We start from the raw sequence: 24,902 nt of genomic DNA, 5'->3' as shown, positions 1-24,902 counted from the left end.
GGGCGCGGGGCCGGAGGGGGGAGGTCGTCCCGCCCGGCGCCCTAGTCGCTTCCCTTCCTGCTTCCCTCCCTCTAGCCGGTGCCCAGGCCGAGCCGCCCCGCCCAGCTTGGCCAAGAGCGTAGGTGTGGGCTGCATTCTTGTCGAGTGAGCGGGGCTGGCCCTGCTGGCTGGAAGTAACCCTGCCCTCTTGTCCTGCCCGCTGGTCCGCTCCTTCCGTGGGTGGCCAGGGCTCCAAACGTGGGAGGTGCGGTCGGTGTCGTACTGATCGCTCTTATTAACTAATCTTCACTTTTTTTTGAGACTCTGAACTGAAGGCTTTTTTTTCCCCTCCCCCTTTTCCCGTCACTGTCTTCGGACTTTCTGGGGCCAAACCTAAATTTCGTAATAGTAATTGCTTAGGGGAAATGAGGGAATTGGGACACAGAACCAAATACCTCTTTTATTACTTTGTTACTTTTATTACATTGTTAACTTGAAGCGGATCATCTTAAGTTCAAAATAAGTAGATGACAGATGGAGAATTCTAAAAGTTAGGAGCTACGTTTATTTGAAATAAAGCTTGAGTGACATAATAGAACGTCCAATATAGGCTGCTTAAAATTAGTTTACAACCAAGTTGTACGTAATGGAATAAATTTATTTTAGCAAATGCTTGTCGACCTCGTTCTGTATCTAATGAGGGTTCTTTAAATGGTGGTTAACAGCGATGACAGAACATTTTTGTAACGTTTTATGATCTCATTTATGTGGAACACATTCTCCTTATTCCACAGAGGGAAACAGCTGTGTTAAAGTGCAGATGTTAGAATTTTGGTATATGTGCTGCCTAAGTGAACACAAGGTGCAAATATTAGAAACCCAGGTTAAACTAGCTGAAGCTAGGAAAAGATATTTTTGTACCTGAAAAGTCTGAGGAGATTCCTTCTTTAGCATTAGGCACCACTGGTTATCTTTCCTCCATGTTTTTGTCTTAGGTGAGTTTTGTTCATGTATTGAGAGGTGGCAACTAGCAGCCTTTAGAGTAATTATGGTCCACAACACTATACTTTCTCCCTAGCTTTGTTGAAAGTCCACTGAGACCTCTAATTTGGTTGGTTTGCAGACATTTATAAGGTAGGGAATAACATTTAATGATCTTTGCTTAGGTAATCCTCTGGTTTAATTTCTATATCCCCCATGGATCAAAGCAAGATTAATTTGGACAGGGCAAGGATTGGGTTCCCCAAAGGAAGAGACATTGTACAGATTGCTCAGAGATTATGACCTCACAGTGTCAGTTTTAGCGCTAAAACTAACCATTGGGCTTTGTTAGTGGGTACTTGGGCCTTGTGTTTGCAAGGCAGGCAGCGGAACCACAGAGCTAAACCCCTGGCCTCTAAGCACTTTTTTGAGTTAACTTAGAAATACTTGGCCTTTTCTTTTTGTTGTTTTTGGTTTCTTGGGATAAGGTCCTGTTGTATTCCAGGCTGACCTTGAACTTGCCATATAACTCATGTTGGCCTTAAATGTGAGATTCTCCTGCCTCAGCCTCCCGAGTGTAGGATTATAGACACGCACCTTTCCACCCAGCCCACTTGGCCATTCTTTAGCATTAACATATTAAAAAATCTTCAAAGCAAGTTTTATGTAGACTGAGTAGCACTCAATGAGGATTTTCAAATAGAAATTTTAAGAATGCAGCCACTGTGGTGCATGCCTGTAATCCAAGCTACTTGGGAGGCTGAGGCAGGAAATCCAGTCTCAACAAATAAGAGCTGGGAAGGTAGCACAGGGGTGAGGCACCCCAGGGTTCAATCCTCAGTATATATATTTTAAAAAAACATATTTGGTATAATGAACCTTATAATAAGTATCTTGTTGAATGTACTAGGTTTGGTTCCAGTGCTGAAGGAGCTTAGGGTCTTCAGAGGCAGTTGCCCTATGGTTTTTTTTTTTGGACCTGGAAGAATTGAACTCTGGACCTTGTGCTTATGACTGAGCTAAATCCCTGGCCCACCATGGTTTTAAAATATTGACAAAGAAAGAATGGTAGTGAATAATTCAGAAAGCGTTCTGCTGGAAGCTTTAGAAGATTGTTCATTTGTTTATTATTTTTTTTTACCATGCATGAATGTGGGAATTTAGGTAGTAGAGCTGTTGTAGAGATGGTCTCCTTGCACCTATGTTTCTATAGGCACTTGTTACATATATAATCCTCTCCTAGCCAGTCATTTGTCTAATATTAAAGTGTTTTTGCTGTTTTAGTGGGGTCAGGGTAAGCTAATAAACTTACAGACTACTACATTTTATGGTAGAATTGTGTGCATAAATTCCTTGGGTATACTCGCAAACCAGGTATTTCTCAGGTATACTTAAGATAATTGTCACATAGTTGTGAGATACTGAAATCAAGCAGAATATTTTTGATAATTATATTTGATAAATGTAAAATGAACATTAATTTATATTTTTTAACTTAGTGAACTTTTAAAGTAATGAACTTTGAAAAATAAGACTTAAATTGATTCCTAAAAACATAAACACTACCATGGTGTGTCTTGGTACACTCTGCATACAGCTGTGATAGATTTACCTTTTTATTCTTAACTTGTAACTATTAAATTTTCTAAAATAGACGTGTATGAACTAATGGGAATGGTTACTTTAAAACTCATTTATAAAACACTTCATCCTTATAAAATAGCTGTACTAAAAGCTGGTTAGAAGAGCCTTGGTGAACTTTAGGGTGATCAGGTGGGAATCCTGTTGGCTTTTTTTTTTTTTTTTTTGGAAGTTCCACTAACAGGTTTCTGAGAGTTAACCTTATGTCTGGTGGAGGATCTGGAAACCTGAATGTTATTTTCTGGGATTTTCGACCACACCTTGTCATTTTAGTCATAGGTTGAAAATCCTGCCCTTTATGGTACCTCATGCTTACTTCAGATTCTTGTTTGGCTTCTTTGATATGATTTGACTTGTTTGTTGACTTCCTTCCTTCTTAGGCAGTTTATATTTAAGCTTTCTCTGGTGTCATTTATTTTTCCTGTTTTGAAAATTTTGTTGAAACCTTTTATGTGCTTGTGCCCTTTTGCATTATCTTTACTGGCACATTGTGCTTTTTTTGGGAGGGTGCTGGGCCTTGCAGATACTAAGCTTTTACTCTTTTTTTTTTTTTTTTTTAGTGTCAGGGATCAAACTTGGGACCTTGCACTTGAGAGGCAGGCAGCGGAACTACTGAGCAAAATCCCTGGCCCCTAAGTCTTATTTTTATTTTTTAAAATTGTTTATTTTTTCCTCATTGAGTTTATTGGTACATTTTAGGTGTACAGTACAGTTACATTCATTATTGGGATCTTGTACCTTTACATGACAGGTTAGCCCCTAAGTTTTACTCTTAACACTGAGCTATACCCCCTTTTATTTAATTAATTAATTTATTTATGTATTGGTTTTTGAGACAGGCTCTCACTATGTAGTTGAGACTGACCTGGAACTCACTGTGTAGCTCAGGCTGATCTCGAACTCACAGCGATCTTTCTGCCTCAGCCTCCCAAGTGCTGGGATTACAGGTGTGACCCACTACCCCCTTTTATTTTATTTTATTTATTTTTTGTACTAGAGGTTCGAACTCAGGACCTTGACCTTGGGAGGCAGGTGGAAGCACCACTGAGCTAAATCCCTGGCCCATTTTTGTTTTTTCTTTTGAGAAGCGATCTCACTGTGTGTCTCAGATCCATCCGCTTTGGCCTTCCCAGTGCTGGTTGGCAGACATTGTACCAGCATATGCAGCTGCTTTTACATTTTTAATTTTTTAAAGTGTAGTTTTGAGAGGGAGAAGAGAATTATCTTTACTCAGATCTCTGTTTAATAGGAAGAGGAGGCTATCAGCTCTCTAACAGTGGTTGTATCAATTTATGTTCCTTTTAGCAGGTATATATGAATTTTTAAAAAATTCCACCTCCTCCTTGTTGCTAATCGTGATTAATAAGTTAAGTTGCTGTCAGGGGTGGTGGTTTCTACCTATAATCCCAACTACTTAGAGGTGGAGACAGGAAGATTGCAAACCAGGAGCCAGCTTGGGCAATTTTTGAGATCCAATCTCAAAATAAAAATAGAGCTGAGATATAATAAAAGGGTAGAGTGCTTGCCTAGCCTAGGGTTCAATCCTGGTACTAGCGGGGGAGACGGGGGAGAAATGGAATTCAGACTCAGGGTTGTCAGAAGTGAAAGCTTGAGTTCTGCCCACTGTGGTTTTGTACCTTTTAAGTATTTTAAATTTTAAATAAATGAGTAGAAAGAAATTCACTTATTTCTATATTCTTCTCCAACTTTTGGCTTATTATGCTTGCTTTCCACTTTTCTACCTGTGGAAAATTTACAGCCTAGTACTACTTTATTAGAGATATATTCCAGCCCACATTATGTTGATACAATAAAGCTTAGTTACATGATAAAAACAGGAGCGTGGTAGATTCTCTTATATTCATGAGTTCTCTTTTTAGAGAACTTTGATACCTGAGATGACGGGTGATAGGTGGTGGAGTTATATTGAGGAATATTTGGTTCTCTGGGTATAGTATTTGCCTGTGGTGATGGCAGTTAGGAATGGTTGCTTTTCTTTTGTAAAGTGTTGGCTGATCTCTTTTGTTGGAGTTTATTTCTTACTGCTTAGCCGTTGTTGCTTTCCAAGGACTACCCTTCCCTTGTACTTTTCCCCCCATTAAGTTTATTGGTTCATTTAAAGCAAATAATACAGTTACGTTTATCATTGGGATCTTGTACCTTTACATGATATGTCTTGGCTTTTATTTTTTTCCCCATACTACTTCCCTCCCATTGCCCCTTTCACCCTTCCCTATTCCTTCCCTTGTACTTCTATTTCATCTTTCATGAGCTGTCCTAAGACAGTGATTCTACTTTGAGGATTCTACCTCATAGCTTCTAATCTTTTAAATATATAATACTGTCTTTTCATAATAACACTATCTTCCCATACAACTCAAGTTCTCTAAGTTGAAATCAAAGCTCTGATTTGTTTTTTATTTTTTGTTTTGTTTTCTTTTTGGTACTGGGGATCGAACTCAGGACCTTGTGCTTTTGAGGCAGGCGGCGGCATCACTGAGCTAAATCCCCAGTCTGAACTCAAAGCTTTGGTTGGAGTGAAGAGAATAGGTACAAAATTTTTAGAACATTTGACTATTCTTTTCCTGAACCATTTGCAGTGCAAGTAACTTTTTTTCTTTCTACTTCCCTTCTTATTTACTTTAAGATATCAGAGGTCAGCAAAATAAGGTCTTCTCATCTGCCTTTTTTGTTTTGCTTTTGCAGTACTGGATATCGGAACCAGGGTCTTCACATTGTGCTATATCCCCAGTCCTTTTAACATTTTTAATTTTGAGAGAGAATCTTGATAAATTACCTAGGCTGGTTTTGAACCTGGGATAATCCTGTCTGGAATTAGAGGTGTGCATCTGTTTTTGTGTGGCCTGTGGGTACCACTCCAATGGGTTAGCACTGTGAGCCTTGGAGATACAGTTGGAGTGTTCTCTTTGCTTCATTCTGCCTGTTGCTTCCAGTGTTTGCCTCCCTGGCCATACTTAACTACTACCCAGGTTTGCTGTGGTGCCACCTTCACATTAGGTACTCTGTTCAGCCATAACTTGACATCAAGTAGTGTAATGTCACGCTGGGAATTGACAGCTGAATACATTACTTTGCCTCCAGTACACTGTGCCAGGTGCCCAAGTTGAAATGTCTGGACTTTGCTGGAAGAGAGATTCCTAGCAGGAATTTTGGATGTTGTGAGAATGAGTGAAACCGAGCATTTTGGCCATTCCTCCCATTACACGGCTACTTCCTTTCATTCAGAGAATGTCTCCAGCTGATGGCAGTGGACATCTACATACCCAGTGTGCTCATCACTAGGACAGCCCCCAGCAAAAAGGGTACAGAGCAGGACAGGAGGTTATCTCTTAAATAAGTACTTAGGTACTGTCTTTGATTTTGCCTTTAACCCGGAAGAGCCTAGATAACACTTTTTGGCAGCAGCTTGCCAATCCTTTCTCTATAGCCATATTGGCCTCTTTGCTGCACCCCACATACCTTCAGGCATTCTTGTTGCTTTAGGCCTTTGGCACTTGTTCATTCCTTGAGGTGTCCTGAGGAAGTTCCCTTTCATTATCAAAACAGAATCTTAGGCTTTACTTTTCAGAGACAGGAAAAAAGATTGCCTTTTGAAAACTCTGCATTTTCTGTGTTGATCTTTTTTAGGACCAGCAACAAACCTAAGAAAAAGACCCAGTATCTGCTCTCATAGATCTTAGAGTGAGAGAAGAGACATTAATAATGATCCCACAAATAATACATTATGATCAGGGATAAATTCTATGAAAGAAATGTTTAGGGGCTTAAGAAATTACAAATGAAGGTGGAACTAATTTTAATAAGGGATTATATTGACTGACATAGCACTTTTGCTGCCAGCATGGGCCATGTTGGTCTATGTTAGTCATCTCTCGACTGCAAGTAGCTTCCTGATTGCTCTACTTTTGCGCTGCATACCTGCAGTTGCTTATATAGCAGCCATGGTTACTGTGAAAATAAGTTAGATCATGTTACTCTTTTGTTCAAACCATCTGATGGTTCGCCTTCTTACTTGCCCATATAATAAAACTGTGTAATTTTACTGTTGTACTCAAAATCTGTCTTCCTTCCTCCCTTCTCCCCTCGCCTCCTTTCCCTTCCCTTTCCTTCCCTCCTTCCTTCCTTCCCCCTCCCCTCCCCTCTCTTTCCTTTCTTTTCTTTGTTTCCTTCTTTTCTTCCAAACTGGACATTGAAACCAGGGCCTTCACTTTGAGTTACATCCCCAGTCCTTTTATTTTGAGACAGAATCTCATTAAGTCCCCTAGGCTGGACTCAGACTTTGAATCTTTCTTCTTCAGCCTTCCAGAGTGCAGGGATTATAGGAAGGGACCACCGTGCCTGACTATTATTATTTATTTGATATTGTCTTCTGCCACTTTATGGCTTTATTGGCCTCCTTAGCATCCCAAATATGTTCCCAGGCACACTTTCATTCAAGGATCTTGGCATTGGCTTTTCCCTGGACTTTTCTCTCAACAATTTGGCTCATTCCATTGTTTTATTCAGGATTTCTCCATTCATGATGTTTTAAAATTAAAAACAAAAAGTTAAATGACCATTTTAAAATGGCATCCTCTTCACCTCACTGTATACATTATTCTTCTTACCTGTTTTTCTCTATAGTACCAGCACTGTGCTGTAGTTTTTCTTTCCCTCTAAAAGCTTCACAAAGATATACATTTTTATTTTATTATTTGGTACCAGGGATGGAACTCAGGACCTTGTGCACTTGCGAGGCAGTTGGCAGCACCACTGAGCTAAATCCCCAGCAGATTTTAAAATGGTTACTGCTAAATTGCTATGCCCTAGAACTGTGTTTGGTTCATCATAACTACAGTTGATCTCAGGCCTTTTGCACTGGGCAGTATTCTCTAGGTGCCCCCTCTTGTTTCCTTTTAACAAATTTTTTTTTTTTTTTAACTTTGAGACAAGGTTTTGCTAAGTTTCCCAGGCTGGGTTCTGACTTAGGAGTTTCCTGTCTCAGCCTTCCAAATTGCTAGATTATAGATGGGGTGTCTTGCCATTTCCAGCAGAAAGTCTTCTTTGAAGGCATGCCAGCTCAGAAAAAAGGTGGGAAATAGGGGAAAAGGATTCAAATACAGAAGAAAAAAAAAATTGATGAAGGCCCTGAACTAAGAGACCATATAATTTAGTGACTTGAATACACAGTGAATATCCTGAAATAAAGCCATAGAGCTGGACGATGGCTAGGTAATGTAAGACCTTATCAAAATTAAATATAGTGGCAGTCCTTTAATACTTAATACTTTGAAGTTTATTTCCTAAATACAAGTGTACTTCTTACATATAACTTTTGATGGTACTGAGGATTGAACCTGGAGCCTTTCTTTGCTCCCAGATACATCGGTAGGCTCAGCACCCCCTTTCTTTAGAGGTAGGTTATCATAAAGTTGTCCAGTTGTTTCATATTCCCTTGTGATTTATGCATTTTTGCATAGGTATACTAGTGAATTGATGCTGAATTCTTTTTAGTTCATACCAGGAAAAACATGATGTTGATATATACTATTAGTGGTCATATTAATTTTTATCCTTTGGTTAAGATAGCGTTCACTACATTTCTTGACTTTATAGTTGATGAGTATGGTGTATTTATTAGTAAGTATTTTGTACCCAGTTGCTGAGTCTGTGTGACACCTTATTCTCATCAAACTTTCCTTATTTTTATTATCCATTGATAAATATTCCAAGAATCAGATATACTACTCTCAAAGGTGCCAAATAATGATTTCTCTTTTTCTTTTTCATTGAGTTTATTGGTACTTTTTAAGTATACAGTGAAGTTACATTCATCATTGGGATTTTGTACCTTTACATGACAGATCTTGGTTCTCATTTTTTCCCCATACCCCTGCCCTCCCTTCACCCCTTTCCACCCTTCCCTATTTACAAAGACTGTTTCCATTTTTTTCCTTTTCTTACATTTTTTTCTTTTCCTTTTTTCCTTTCCCCTCCCCTTCCCACTTCCCCTACACTTTTAACCCTTTTCTTCCTGTTTGACATTACTAGTTATACAATTTGAATCTTATTTACACTTTTAGTTTTTCATACCAGAGAAACTTCTCAGTATTTATACATGCGTGTCCTATTTATTTCACTTAAGAGTATGGCCTCAATATGCATCCACTTTTCTATGAATGACTCTAGTCAAATAATGATTTTTCTACCAATCATTTCTTCCATATTTATTCATTGGCCTTGTACAGTGGTAGCACTTCCTCTGTTCATCTATTTACTTCAGTATCGTGTTTGTATTTTTTTTAACAGATTGAATTTGTTAGTGTTTCTTATTTTATTTATTCTATTATGAGTTTCATGAAGCTAATTTTAGGTTTTTTAAAAAACATATCCTTAGGGCCAGGGATTTAGCTCAGTGTCACTGCGTCTGGTTTGCAAGTGTAAAATCCTGAGTTTGATCCCCAGTACTGAAACAAAACAAAACAAAAAAACTGGTCCTCCTCTGTTTTGTTTTTTTTTTCCAGCTTTAATTGAGTTTATTGGTACATTTTAGGGATACAGTACAGTTACATTCATTGTTGGGATCTTGTACCTCTACATGACAAGTCTTGATTCTCATTTTTTCCCCTTACCCTTGCCCTCCCTTCACCCCCTCCTCCCCTCCCCAACACTTTATTTCCATCTTTTCATTATCTCACATTTTTTTCTTTTCCCTTATTACCCTTCCCCTACTCATCTCACCTTCCCTACACCTTTAGCTCCTTTCTTCCCATTTCTAAATGTCAGTATCTCCTCTTTTTTTGAATACTTCACTTTTTTTTCTTTTGAGACAGGTCTTATATGTAGTTCAGGATGGCCTTGAACTCATTATGCGGTTCAACTCATTGAATTCAGGATGTTCCTTTTGTCTCAGCCTTCTGAGTGCTAGGATTACAGGTATGCACCACCTTGCTTGGCCTGACTTCATCACTTTTTGGCATAGCAAGATATTTTAGGTTTGAGTCTTGAATCTTGTCAGTCTTAGCCATGGAGTTAACCTTTTCTGTAAATTTATTTATAAGATCTCCTTTTAATGCAGGACAAAATTTATCTGGGCAGCAGATAATGCTTATTGCTGCTGTGAAGTATAACCACATCTAGTCTATCTCAGCATATACATTTCGGAGTTATGTACATACATGTTTAAATCTATTTTTGTTTCTCTCCACTACAGTAACAAGATGAATTCACATTGATACCTCCAGCTTAGTCCCAAATCACAGTTTATTCTAGTCTTGTGTTTTCCCATATCTGTAATTCTTTTCTCTGACAGTGAGAAACCTGTTTCCCATTATCTTTTATCTACTTAGTTGCTCAGTTCTTCCTGTTTGTAACCCAACTCAAGGCCATGCCAGCCAAAAGCTTGGTCTCACGTATTGCTTGCTTACTTCTATTCACTTAACCCTGAAAACTTTCCCCCCAAAATACCCTTTGGAAAGATAGCCTTGAGGAAGGTCAGGGAAGGTATAATAGGAATTAGGGAAGATTAGGAAAGGGTAGAAAGGAAGGAAAGATTAGAGGTCATTTACAAAGCTTGGCCCTAACCCTCTTCGTTTTCCTTTCTTGTCAGACTTGCTGGCTAAAAAGCTCACTTTGATGAGGCGGGAGACTGCTCCGTGTTTAGTGATCACTCTGACAGATGTGTGGAGAATATATTGGAAAGAAGGAGAAAGGAGACAGGCAGATTGGCTAGGAAACCTGGATTAGTTTACCTGAAAGAGATGAGCTATGTGAGCTTTTGAATTTTTTTTTTTTTAAACAGGGTCTTGCAACATAGTTTAGACTGGCCTTGCACTCACTATTTATCCTATCTGGCCTTGAACTCAGCAATCCTCCCGCCTCAGCCTCCTGAGTACTACTAGGATTGCAGGTGTGTACCACCAGGCCTGACTTGAGCTTTGTGGGAGCTGATGAGCTGTGTGGCTGTGGTGGACAAATCTCAAGAAGTGGACATAACCCAAGCATATTTTAAAGTTGATTAATTTGTTTTAATCAGCAATGCACTAGTGATATGGATTTCTAATGGATAAAAATATTATCTTAATGAGAGTATTTTAAGAAATACATGGTTTCTGGATCACACGTTAGTTTACTTTTAGCCAGTAAAAATTGATACATATTTTTCTGTGGTGGTGGGTATGAGTTATTTTCTCAGTTTTTTTAGTGCATATGTTTTAGCTCTTGTCTTTATACCTTAAAAGACTCATTTACTTTAAAATAACTGATTAAATTGGTTTTGTTGGCCACTTCATTAAGCCACTCCAATAATAAACCAGTTTTTTTGTTTGTTTGTTTGTTTTGTTTTTTTTTGAGACAGGGTCTCACTATGTAGTTGAGACTGACCTGGAACTCACTATGTAGCTCAGGCTGGTCTCGAACTCATAGCGATCCTCCTGCCCCAGCCTCCTCAGTGCTGGGATTACAGGCGTGCGCCACCACACCCGGCTCAAACCAGTTGTATTTACATGAATGTGTGTCCTATTTAGTTAAGCTAATTATTGATTTTGCTTTACTTTTTAGATATTATGATCAGATTTGTGCCATTGAACCCAAATTCCCATTTTCTGAAAATCAGGTAAGTTATTAATTTTGTTTTAAAGTCATATGATAATTACAAATCACCCATTTCCTTCTATCCATGCTATCATTTTATTGAGATTATTGTCAGTGACTCTTCTTTTACTACCTTTAAGCCTTTATAAAATGGTTTTATATAAATTAGAAGTTTTTAGATCTGCCTCATAGGAATCTATGTTCTTAAGGAGAATCTTATGGAATTCTATTCATGTAACTCTTGCTAGTCTCTTCTGGGGCTCATATAGGAGCATAGGACTATTTTAAATCAATAGAGGATCTAGAGATTGATTAATATGATCTTGCTGTGTCCTTCCTTTTGACTTTTACAGAATAAGAAGGAAACTATGTAGTTTAGGAATTATTACAAATTACATTTGCATATAAATGTTGCAGATGCTGTTATAATTGATGTTATATTACAGTAATTTCAACTTTGTGCCCTCCTAAAGTCTAGTTGTCGAAAATGCAGATGATTTCTTAGTTTTAGTTGATATTTGAGAGACTTGATAAAAGGTCTTTTTTTTTCTTCATTACTGGGCACACAGGACTTTTACACTGAGCTATATCTCCATCCCCCCTTTTAAAAATATATTTATTTTGAGACAGGGTCTCTCCAACTCTAGGGTCAGACTTGCAATCTTCTTCCTTCAGTCTTCCAGAATGCTGGGCGTGTAGGCTTATGCCATTGTGCTTTGCTCTGATAAGTTTGTGTAGTATGTAATACTTCTAAATTTCAAAACAGTGTAACAAAAGTACTTTAAACATTTTTATATTAAAGTTTTTATAGGTGAAATAGTTTTATATTGAGATTTGCTTTAAAATGCTTTGGGAAGAAAGGTGTATATGGATGGGTGATGAGTGGGGGAGGGAAACTGGGGAGCACATGAATCAGGAGGAAAAGACTAAAGATACTGATATATAGGAGTTTATTTTGCTAATGTTTCTATTTTTGTGTATATTTAAAAGTTTTTCTACTCCAGAGTTAAAACATTTTTTTGTGTTTGGATATAATAAATGAAGTGAAATTCTTTTATGTAAGTATGAATGTATTATGTATTTTTGTGGAACTGACTGGGTATGGAATCAAGAGCCTTAAGCATGCTAAACACGTACTCTACCACTGAGTTACATCCCTTAGCTGTGAAATTCTATTTTTTTTTGTTACCAAGGATCGAACTTGGGTACTTGCACTTGCAAGGCAGGTGGCAGAACCACTGAGCTAAATCTCCAGCCCTGTGAAATTGTTTTTAACTTTCATATGTAATATACTTATTTTAAGAATAGAGAGAGGTAGTTTTTAAATTAAATTTTATTAATTTATAATATACTGCCATTCAGAAAAGAGAACAAATCACATGTATAGTTTGAATTTTCACAATGGGAGTATACCTGTATAACTGCCATTCAGATCAAGTAATAAAATATCCTATTTCCTCAAACAAACCATTCTGCTATTTTTGTAATGGCTGTTTTTATCACCTAGCAAACCTTTAGTATTTTATTGGTTTTATTTTTTTTCTCTTAGTTGGCACGTATTTATTAAGAGCTTGTTCTCTTGAAGCCATGGTACATTTGTAAAGATGAATAAAACAGTGTTTATGATTACTGAACAGTGACCATTTGAAGTATGCTAGTGTCAGTATTTTACTTTAAAAATAATTTGTGATGCAGAAGAAGAAAAAAGAGTTGATTGGCCAGAGAAGATGTTACCAACAGGTTGAACTTCTGTCCTTTTCTCCTTGTGGATTTTCCTCTAAAAGAGTCTTAGCATTTAATGCACTCCAAGATGATAAAATAATTTTGTTTTCTCCCATTCTTTTCAGATATGCTTGACATTTACATGGAAGGATGCATTTGATAAAGGTTCACTTTTTGGAGGATCTGTAAAATTGGGTATGTATTTTTTTTTTTTGTACCGGGTATTGAACTTGGGACCTTGTTCTTGTGAGGCAGGTGGCAGAACCATTGAGCTAAATCCCCGGCCCTGGGTATGTATTTTTAATAGAAATGATAGGAAATGTGGTCAAAGCACTTTGTATTTTTTTAGGTTTTAAAAATTGTTCTCGTGATTCTTCTAAGTACTAAATTTTTTTACATTTCATTTTCTTTAACTTTTAATGCAATTTCAAAATATTTTATAGCGAGCCTATGCCTTGCCAGGCACTGTCCTAGTTGTAAAAATGAGTAAGACTGTTGTGTTCAGTGTGTTCAGGAAGAGAGATGATCATTGTAAAGTCCAATACGTACTGTGTAATGTTTGATACCTGCTGCATGATGTTTTGTTCTGTGACACACTGTGTATATGATGTTGGTTCCCATAGACTATACTGTCTTGTCATCTTAGTTTGTGTGAGTATGATATGATGTTCACATGTGTTCTGGTTTTGTTTTGTTTTGAGCTAAGTCTCACTGTGTAGTTTAGGCTAGTCTTGGCCTCACCATGTAGCCCAGGTTGGCCTTAAACTTATGATTCTCCTGCCTCAGCCTCCTGATTGATAGAATTGTGGGCACATGCGCCCTGCTCGCATATATTCTATGAGATTTGCAAAATGATGCTATCACCTATTGACTTGATTCTCAGAATGTATTCCTGTCACTGAGGCATGAGTTTGTTTTTCCATTAAGTTTATTGGTACATTTTATGTATACAGTACACTTACTTTCATCATTAGGATCTTGTACCTTTACATGATGTATCTTGGTTCTTTTTCCCCCGTTTCCATGCCCTTCCTTTACCCCCTCTACCTTTCACTATTTTCAAAGACTTTGTTTCCATGTTTTTGCTTTTCTTATATTTTTTCTTTTCCCTTTTTCCTTTCCCCTGCTCCTCCTACTTCCCCTACTCCTTCAGACATTTTCTTCCTGTTTCGCAATAGAAGCATGACTTTGTATCAGTCTTTGAACAAACTTTTGGGAGCATAAATGAGGATGAAGTGAATTCTTCGTGTTGAAAGCAAGCAGTGTTTGGATCAGGTCTTGAAAGATGAATTTGACTTTTGCAGGCAGGAAATAATATTACAAGTATAACATAACCAAAACTCAGAATGGTGAAGGGCTTTTGGTCTACCAGCTCAGGCAAGTCATCTCCTATGTGTCTTAATTTCCTTTTGTGGCACTCTTACATAGATTAAAGTAGTGAAAACATGTAAAGTCCTTAGAATAGAGCTAAGTATTAGGTACGGTGAATGGTAATCAATAATAGTATTTTGTAAAATGTACTTGTGTACACATATTTTATATACATGTGTGAGTACCCAACTGTTTGGCTTGCTTGGGCTGTATTGCATGAAGAGGAATTGTCTTGGGCCATATATAAAATGTATAATAGAGTTCGTATATATAAATAACAAAACTTCTTTTAAAAATATTTTAATTTACTAAATTATTTTATGAAGTAATACAAACCCAAGTTTATTGGTGGTGTTGTTTTTTTGTTTTTTTTGAGACATGGTCTCACTATGTAGTCGAGACTGATGTGGAACTCACTATGTAGCCCAGGCTGGTCTCAAACTCACAGCGATCCTCCTGCCTCAGCCTTCCGAGTGCTGGGATTACAGGCATGTGCCACCACTCCCGGCCACAAACCCAAGTTTAATAAATAAAAAAAAGTGTCTGCCTAATTACTATAAGTGGCTCTCTTTTCCTCAGCCTTCCGAGTGCTGGGATTACAGGCATGTGCCACCACTCCCGGTCACAAACCCAAGTTTAATAAATAAAAAAAAGTGTCTGCCTAATTACTATAAGTGGCTCTCTTTACAGGCGCACTTGTGTAGGTAGGCTGAAACACTGTTACTGGTAATGCTGTGTTCTACTCTCAAGTCACACAAGTGCATGGGATGTTGAATATATTGCAGGTTTCCATTTGACTGACTGTAGGGGAAGACACAGGAGGAAAATTTAGCACTGTGCTGCACCCTTCTGTACACAGAGTTGTATTGTTTCATACACAGACTGTGCTCAAGCACTGTGTAATTTGAGTCTTGAAAAATACTTCTAAAGGCTGAGGATTTAGCTCACTGGTTCCGTCCGGAGCCTGCCTCGCAAACACAAGGACCCGAGTTTAATCCCCAGTACCACAAAACAAACAAACAAAAAAACCCTACCCCCCGAAAAATACTTTTAAAAATCACATAATAATGTTAAAAGTTTACAATCTTGTGATACCACATTACTAGGGCGGCATGTGTCATGGGTCAAGGGCAGCATGTGGCTTGGGTATATACTTTACATCTTACAAGTATTTATGTATACCTTATATGGCATATATACATTGTATAAGTAATAGTATGTACAAGATACCTTGTGAAAAATAGATATAATATGCACATGTCATATGTACATATACACTTTACATTAGGTATAAGTATTATAAGGCATATACTTATATATAGGTGAGGAAATGGAAATGTGCAATTATATACATTATATATAACATTAATGTAGAATAATTATTGTTATGCCTTGAGACTGTGGGTTGTATTGGGAATTACAGAGTTTGATGATATTGCAAAGTAGAAAGGTATAAATAATTTATTTCTGAATTTGTATTTTCCCCTAATATCTTAATGGCTAGTGTTTATTGAACAACATCCTCTACCCAGGCACCATGAAATGGGCGTTACATATATTTTATTGAATCCTCAAGTAATCCAATGAGGAAAGGCAGTGTTTTGCCAGTTGAGCAAACTAGTGTAGAAATTAAGTAGCTTGTAAATGTATTGTTACTAGAATGTAATGAAGGAGGTATGAATCCAGAAAGCCTAACTCCAGGGATTTGCGAGAAACAAACCAGTCTCTGAGAGATAATGAGGTCAGACCAGGTAGTAGTAGATGGATGTGGTTTAGAGTAGAAGATGTAGGCTTAGGAGACATTTCAGAGATTGATTGGATCACTGACAGAGGGAAGAGGAGGAGAAGCTAAGGGTTGACTGGGAGATTTGGTCAAATTTGGCTTGACCGTTTTGATTTTTATTCCTTTTAGTAGGTTGGATTTGACTTTTCTATTTTATGTTAGGGTGGAAAATTTTTCCTGGTATTAGGAAATAATGGATTTAAAGCCCAGAATAGGTAGAGATGTAGATTTAGGAACCATTGTCATTTGATGATAATAATTTTATCCCCGCTATCAGGTAATAGAGAAGTATGAAAGTCAGAGTTAGTATAATCAGAGGAAATAGAGAAAGAGATTCTAGGAATTAGGCTGAGAAAAAGCTTTCAGATTTTAAAGGAAACAGGAAATTTTTAAAGGAAAAATTAGAGACATGGCAGTAAATACCAGAAGAGTTTCAGTGGTGATAAAGTCCAGTGGTTCCCCAGCCTGACTGCATATAGAATTACTTGGTGAAAATATTCAATATTCAGAGGGTACCGACAGGTGTGATGGGAAATTTTGGGTGGTGCACTGGAATTAGTGTCTGAAAATATCTCCAGGTGACTCTGCTGATTGTGCAGGTTGAGACATTGACCAGAGTCACTGTGGCAAAGGTCAATGTCTTAGTCACTTTCTTTATTGCTGGGACAAAAACCTGACATGTATACCTTAAAGGAGGAGAGGCTTATTTGGCTCATGGTTACAGATTGTGATTGGCTGGATCCATGGAAGAACAGCGTGGCACAGGGCCATAGTGAGAAAGAGTTGCTTACATCATGGTGATCAGGAAATAGAGAAGGGAAGAGCAAGGGAGGGAGATACACTCTTCCAGGTCACACCCTCTGACCTGCGAATCAGCTGTAGTGCAAATCACCTGTCCTTCAGTCACCATCTGAGTCCTGCCTCTGAATGCATGAGGCTCTTAGGGACAGTTAGATGTAAATGATAAGAGCAAATGAGGTTGAAAAGTCCCTGGATTTGGTTGAATTTTCTAGGAGCATGCTGAAGAAGTCAAGTTGCATCAAGTTAGGAGTAGACTTGAGGTTAGGAAATGTAAACAGCAAGTGTGAGCTGCTCATTTTAGAACATTTGCAGTAAAGATTAAGTGACAAAGGGAGCATTATGCTGAGAGGGAAGCAAAATAAAGAAAAGTCTTTTTAGTGCTGTTGTGATGTAAGCAAATTAGTGGGTTGAGAATAAGGAATAGCTGACAGGAAACTAGGAAATACTAGAGTGGGAGAGTTAGGTGATGAACCCAGTTCCTAGAAGAGGGAAGCAAAAAGTTAAGAGCATAAATAGAGCAGGAAGTAGTTCATGAAGGCACTGTTAACAGTAAAATTTGGAAATTAAATGTCCTTCAGTAGTGTCTTATTACCCACTCAGAACACTGTGTATACTTTTAGGAGACTAAGGGATAATGCAAATATATATTTGTTGACATGTAAAGCTGTGTCCATAGAACATTGAATAAAAAACCTGTTATAGGTCAGAGTTGCTGTATTACACACCTTTGGGGTCCCTTGAGTTGATCCCCTTGGGGCACCCTTCTAAAAGCCTGTGTGATTTCTCCTTCCTGGAGTTACACATTGCAGGCAACCTCAGTATGGTGTAGTGTACATTTTGTCAAAAGCTATGTATGAGCACATGGGAGATTTTTTTTTTGTGAAAATACCAAAAAAATTAATGATTTTAAATTTATTTTCTTTTTAAAATAATTGTTTGGATTTTAGAAAACTATTTTTTACTTATAATCACTTCAAAAAACTTAATGAAAAAGAAAAAATCATGCCAAGTGTGATCATGCACAACTGTAATCCCAGTACTCAGGAGGCTGAGACAGGATCACCACTAATTGGAGGGCTGCCTAGGCTACAAAGTGAGTTCAAGGCCAGCCTGAACTATACAGCAAGACCCTGTGTCAAAAAACAAAAAAAGACAAAAATCCCAAAAAACAAGAATAGAGTTGAATAATAAGAAAACACTCTTTAAATAAAAGAGTTGAACATAAAAAAAAAAAAAAACCAAAACCCCAAACTGGTTATAGAGGTGCTAGAAGAAAACAAAAACCTGTAAGATTTGGTTATGGGAACAGAAAATGTTCTCATAAAAATCTCTCACATGAGGGCTGGGGATTTAGCTCAGCGATTCAGTGGCCTGCCTTGCAAGTGCAAGGGACCTGAGTTCAGTCCCCAGTACAAAAAAAAAAAATTTCTCACATGAGAAACTGTTGATACAGAAAGTGTGCTATAGCTTTTTTTCTGGATTGTTACAGTTTCCTGTATCTTAAAACAATTATTTTCTGGATAGTGTGTCTTTTCTTTGCTGGAATATCTTTAGTAACTTTCTAAACAAAGGTCAGCTTTCTGAATCTTATCTTTTTGAAAATGTCTGTGTTGTACCCTCATAGGAATTTGGTGTGGAATTACAGCAACTAGATAATTAGGTAATAATGAATCATCTTTGACTCTGTTTCATTCAATACATCCAGTTTATTCATCAGCAAACTCATATTTTCCTTTAAAGTGTGTTCAAAATTCAGTTGCTTCTTAATACCTCTATTGCTACCATTCTAGCCTGAATACCATCGCCTCTCGGCATTTTACTGTAGTGGCTACCTGTTGTGTTCCACCAGTCTCCTGCTTTCCTATAGTTTGTTTTTACAGTGGGCTGATTAATACACTGTTGAAAAACTGTATTTCTCATCTCACTCAAGAGTAAGAGGCTATAGAGTAAGTTGGTTCTCGTCTATTTTTTTAGGTCTTTGCTTATTATTTTGTCTCTTTTCCAGCCATCCTGGCCCCAGTATATGTCTGTTAATTAAAGTAGTATTTACTTAGAATTTGAAGACATTGTTCCCTTGCCTTTTAGTATCTAGTTTTACTGATGAAAGGTCTCTTTTGTAGGTGACCTGTTTCTTTTCTCTTGAGGATTTTTACAACCTTTCTCTTTTTGTCTTCCATGTTTGGCAATTTGAAAAGATTTAATTGGATCTCATTTTATTCTTTGTGCCTAGTACTTATCAGTGGCCCTGTTAGGGGGAGCATTTACATCTCTCTTCAACCCTGGGAAATTCTTATTTTTCTTTGGTAATTTCTCCTTCCCTTTCTCTCTCCCTCCTTCCCCTCTCCCTTTTCTCTTTGGAATATTTGTATTTTATTAGTAGGGTAGTGATTATTCTGAGCTTTTTACTCACAATTATTATATTTTAAAATTCTTTGACTTTTATATTTGTCTGGGAGACTGCTTAAATATTACTTTCTTTTTAATTTTGAAGTTATTTCTCTTCCTGATTTGTAAAAATAACAACTTGTTCTTATTTTATTAATGTACCATCTTTGGATCTCATAAGGATGCTAATTATGACTTTGAAATGTTATCTTCTGTTCCTGGAGTTGTCTTCGTTTGCTCTGAGTCAGTTTTTCAATTGCTTCTATTTACCTGACAGCTGTCCTCACATCTGGTTTGTTCTAGATTTTTCATGTATTTAAAAAATGGGTTAGAGTAACTGCTGTGTATGTCTGCTAAATTTTAGAATTAGGAGGCGAGAATTGGTTTTGGAAGCAAGTTGAAAACCAGTCATTATTAAAAAAGAAGATACCGAGATGCTGTAACAAGAAAAGCTTTCCTTTGTACATAAACACACAATTGTGGTATTCTAGTTCTGCTAGATGGCTTGTCCAGTGTTCTTTGTAGAGTGCTTTCTGATTATTTTGCCTGGTGGTCCATGCTTGGCACATTATATGAGACCTTGAATTGCACTGTAATTGCATTTTACAAATACTGTAATAGGGAGCCCTTATAGATTCTGTTTTTTTTTTGCAGGGTGGGGAGATGGGGGTGGTCCTGGGTATTGAATCCAGGATCTTGTGCATGATAAGGCACTCTTACCACTGAGCTACATCCTCAGTCTTTAGAATTTTTTCTAAAAAATTATTTTTAGTTGTCATAAAATACACATAATATACCACTTTAGCCATTTATAGATGTGCCATTCAGTAGTATTTAGTACATTTTTATTATTGTTCAACAAGCACTACCGGTATAACTCTTTATCTTACAAAACTGAAGTCCTGTACCCATTAAACAATAACTTGCCATTCTTCCATCTCCACCAGTCCCTGGCAACTACCATTATACTTTTTGTCTCTGAATTTAACTTCTCCAAATAACTCATATAAGTAGAATCATACTATGTTTGTCTTAAAAACAATTGTAAGAATTATATTACATGATAAAGAAATAAAAAAGAAACATATAAAGTGAGATTTAGCATCTTAACTGTTTTTAAGGGTACAGTTCAGTGGTTAGGTACGTTCACATTGTTGTGAAACAGACCTCCAGAAAGTTTTATCTTGCACATCTGAAATGCTGTATGTACTCATTCAATGCTGCCACCCTCTTTTCCCTGGTAAGGACCACCTACTTCATGTTTTTATGAATTTGGTATTATTTCATATAAGTGGAATCAAACTGTGCTTTTGTGATTAGTTTATTTCACTTTATAATATCCTTAAGATTATATTGTAGCATGTGATTTTCTTCCTTTGAAAAGTTGAATAATATTTTAGTATATGTATATATCACTTTGTTTATCCATGTATCAGTGATGGGCTGAGTTGCTTTTCACTTTCCGGCTTTTGTGAATAATGTTGCTATGAACATGGATATACACATCTGTCTTTGAGACCCTGCTTTCAGGTTTTTTGGGTATGTATCCAGAAGTGAAATATTTGGGTCATAGGCTAATTCTATTTTTAATTTTTTGGGAACCCACCATACACTTTTCCACAGAAGCTGCAGCATTTTACATTTCCATCAACAGTGTACAAAAGGTTCCAATTTCTCTACAAATTTCTCTTCATACTTGTTATTTCTCTTTCTTTTTTTTTTTTTGGGGTACTGGGGATCAAACTCGGGTCCTTGTGCTTGCAAGGCAGGCGGCAGAACCACTGAGGTAAATTCCTGGCCCCACTTTTTTTCTTTTTTTTTTTTTGGCACCGGGGATCGAACTCGGGTCCTTGTGCTTGCAAGGCAGGCGGCAGAACCACTGAGCTAAGTCCCCAGCCCTTTTTTTCTTTTTTAATAGTAGCTATGCTAATGAATATGAGGTTATAAATTCTTATTCACAGTTGCATTTTAACTAAACTAACCTGCTAGCCCTCTGAGAAATAGATGTATTGGCCTGAGGGAATGAACTATGGAAGGGCAGCTTAGAGGTGCTTGCCTTCACACAGGTTTGTAGTGATGAAAAACTGACATATGGGGACATAAAATTTTGAGACATGATGGGAAAATGGAAATCTCTTGTTCGTATTTAAGAAATTAAGTGAGAAATGACATTAGAATGATTTTTTACATTTTGAATCCGACTATAACTGTGTAGAAAGAAAAGGAAGAAGAGAAAAAAAATAATCTTGTGAGTTTATTTTTTCACACCTGTGGTGCTGGGGATCAAACCTAGGGCCTCAGGCATGCTAGACAAGCACTGTACAACTGAGCCATACCCCCATCTTCTGATCTTTTTTGAGTTTTTAATGATGGGAATATTGTGGGAGTAAAAGGCTGGGTAGCTCTAAGTAGGTGAAAAAACAGCTCTGGAAACTTTTTTTTTTTGAGAAGTAGTGGAATAGAAATCATATAGCATTTCTCTTTGAAACATTTATTTTCCTTAGAAAAAAAATAATCTGATAAATTTTTCCTTTTCAATTTTTTGCAGCTCTTGCAAGCTTAGGATATGAAAAGAGCTGTGTGTTGTTCAATTGTGCAGCCTTAGCTAGCCAGATTGCAGCAGAACAGAACCTGGATAATGATGAAGGATTGAAAATCGCTGCTAAACATTACCAGGTATGCAGAAAAGTAGTTACATAATGATCAACATAAGTTGCATTAAATTGAAAATAACTTACATTTAGGTTTATAGGTGCTTCTCTGTACAACAGATGTGTTACTGAAAAGTAAGTCACTTTTTAAATGAGTTGATTCTTATTGCTAAACCTTTTAGATTAACTACTTATAGACCAAGTCTATTTTACCTCCTCATTGTATACCTAGCACCTAGCACAGTGCCTGGCACATAATAGAGGCTCAGTGAATGTTGATTGAATAAATGTTTGAGATAGAATTGTAAACATTTATGGTAAATCCCTAAGTAAATGATCTAATTTAAAGCATTTATACATTATTTTTGTATGTTTCATAGAGTGAGACACTGAAAATTTCACTGGTGTCACAAAAGTTAAGAACTTTGGCAAGAAAATAAAAGTTTGATTTGGAGACTTATGGAGAGGTCATATTTAAATTTGGTCAGGTGTACAATGATCCCAAGATTGCTAACTCTTACTTAGGTACTAATCATTCACTAATTTGAGTTGTTATTTTGTGGCAGTTGTTTATCATTTAACTTTTTATTTGTTTCAGTTTTAAAGAATATAAGTAATTATGTTGACACATCATATATAATTGTTTCCGTATTTTATATTATTTTAGAATTTATGGTGCATGTTATGTAATGTCATTACCATTTCACAATTGAGGAGACTAAGGTTAGAAATGAGTTTCATTTGCATTTTAGGCATTCTTATTCCAAATACCACAGAATTACAGGTATTCCTTCCTCTGTCCCTGTGGAATTTGCTTGTCTCAGAGGTTCTCTGAGTCTGATTTTTATCATTGTTTAAGTTCAGGGGAGAGGAGAGGAATGCTGTTTGTGAAAATGAAAGGAAAGTATAATTTAAACTATATACCAAAGTTGTAACTTTAACAAAAATATCAGTGGGATGATCAGTTTAATGGGGAACATTTCACTAGGAAGCTCTAACAGCTCAACAGAAATGATGAGCAGTGGATAGTAACACTCTTTTTCAGAGGATTAAGGGTACAACTTCATACCAGCTTATTTGAATGATGAATTTGTTTGGGAGCAAAGCAAGAGTATTCAAGCTCTAAAAATTTCATTAGTGTTTTATGTTTTTGTGTATTCTTAGGTAAAATTTGAAGTGTATCTAAAAATAAATAAGCCTAATGATTTTTTTTTCTTGTATTGGTGATTGAACCCAGAGCTTTGGCATTGGGCTACACCTTCAACCCCTTTTTCTATGTTTTGTCTTGAGACAGGGTCTAAGTAATTTACCAAACTGGTCTTGAACTTGTGATTTTCTTGCCTCATCCCCCAGAGTGCTGGGATTATAGGCATGTGCCGCCATTATAGGCATGCCCACCTTTCTGTAATTTACTTTTAATCTTTGTTAAACCTTTTGTTATTCTATACAGTTGTTTTTTGTTGTTGTTAAATAAGGTCTTCCTGTGTAGTTCAGGTTGGCATTGAACTTATTATGTAGCCCAGGCTGGTCTCAAACTCATGGTGATCCTCCTGCCTCAGCCTTCCTCCATGGAGTTTTTGTTTTTTGGTACCGGTGATTGAACTCCGGGCCTTGTGCTTTTGAGGCAGGTGGTGGAACCACTGAGCTAAATCACCAGTGCTCTATAGAATTTTTGAAAGATAAGCTTATCATCTGTACATCAGAAATTTTAAACTTTTTGTATAATATGAAATTTTAAATATAACTACTGAAAGAATTGACTTGAAATGATTTTTGTTTGTTATAGTAGAAAATAAAGTTTTGCTAAGCTCTTAGAGATTTAAAAAATGTTTTCTCCCCACTTTAGTTTGCTAGTGGTGCCTTTTTACATATTAAGGAGACGGTTTTATCTGCCTTAAATCGAGAGCCTACTGTGGACATATCTCCAGATACTGTTGGGACCCTCAGTCTTATCATGCTGGCACAGGCCCAAGAAGTATTTTTTTTAAAAGCTACAAGAGGTAACTGCAGTTTTTTGAATGTTAAATAATAAGCTTTTAAACAATAAAGTGATTAGAATATAGTATGTTCTATGTCGACCTTCCTTTCGAATACAATACAGAGATTATTAAAAAATCCTAGCTTTTGTTTTTCGAACTTGTATTGCATGATTGTGGGCAGTTTGTGAAGGCTTATGTTGAAAGCTTAGTTACCTGTTCTGAAACACTGGATTTTGAAATAATTTTTTTTATATGTTTGTAATATTCTAAAGCATTCATTTATCAAATATTTATTGTGTGCTTACTGTATGGCAGGCATTGTTCTAATCTCTAGGTAAAGAGTTAATATACAAGCAAGATTTCTGTTTCTAGAAGCTTGTATTTTAGTGTAGGGGAGATGATATAAAAAAATTAACAGCAAGATGATTTTTTTGTTGCAGTGAGGAAACTGAATAGATTATGTGATAGAGACTGGTTGTGGTGTAGAGATTTAGGGGAGTCAGGTTAATTTTAGATTTAGTAATCAAGATGGGCTTCTTTTTTCAGGGGAGGGGGACTTTGGTGTGTAGCTGGTATTGAGCTCAGGACCTTATACTTGCCAGGCAGGTGGTGGCACCACTGAGCTAAATCCCTGGCCTAAGGCTTCTTAAATGACTGGAAGGAGCCATCCAGGCAGAGTCCTTGGTGAATGGGAGAATAAGAACAAATTTTGTAAGGCATGTAAATTAGTATGAAAGAATAGAGTATAGGCTGAATATTAGCTCATGCCGGGAAATTAAAAATAAGAGAACAGTCTTCATATGGAAAAGATATGAAGTAGAATAATTTTTTCTTATAAAAAACAGTGTATATTGAAGTAGAATTCATATACACCAAAATCCACCCTTTCAAAGTTTATAATTCAGTGGCTTTTAGTGTAGTCGAAAGGTTTTCAACCATTAACACCATCTTATTTTAGAATATCATAACCCCCCAAATAGCTGAGCATGTATTAGTAATTACTTCTTTTTTTTTTTT

General features: G+C 36.9%; 1 protein-coding gene across 1 annotated transcript in view; it reads left to right on the top strand.

The window, feature by feature from the left end:
* The first annotated feature begins 5,863 nt into the window (after positions 1-5,863).
* The window catches only part of Pdcd6ip (programmed cell death 6 interacting protein), a 59,039-nt gene continuing 40,000 nt past the window's right edge, over positions 5,864-24,902 (top strand). Inside the window, exons 1-5 of the mRNA XM_033756924.1 lie at positions 5,864-5,924; positions 11,127-11,215; positions 13,041-13,110; positions 21,804-21,931; positions 23,753-23,906. Coding sequence (XP_033612815.1) covers positions 5,864-5,924; positions 11,127-11,215; positions 13,041-13,110; positions 21,804-21,931; positions 23,753-23,906 — 502 coding nt within the window. The remainder of the gene's footprint in view (positions 5,925-11,126; positions 11,216-13,040; positions 13,111-21,803; positions 21,932-23,752; positions 23,907-24,902) is intronic.

The sequence above is a fragment of the Fukomys damarensis genome, unplaced genomic scaffold, assembly GCF_012274545.1.
Source record: "Fukomys damarensis isolate Sample0158 unplaced genomic scaffold, DMR_v1.0_HiC HiC_scaffold_28, whole genome shotgun sequence".
NCBI classification, from domain to species: domain Eukaryota; kingdom Metazoa; phylum Chordata; class Mammalia; order Rodentia; family Bathyergidae; genus Fukomys; species Fukomys damarensis.
This window is presented reverse-complemented; position numbering and strand designations above follow the sequence as displayed.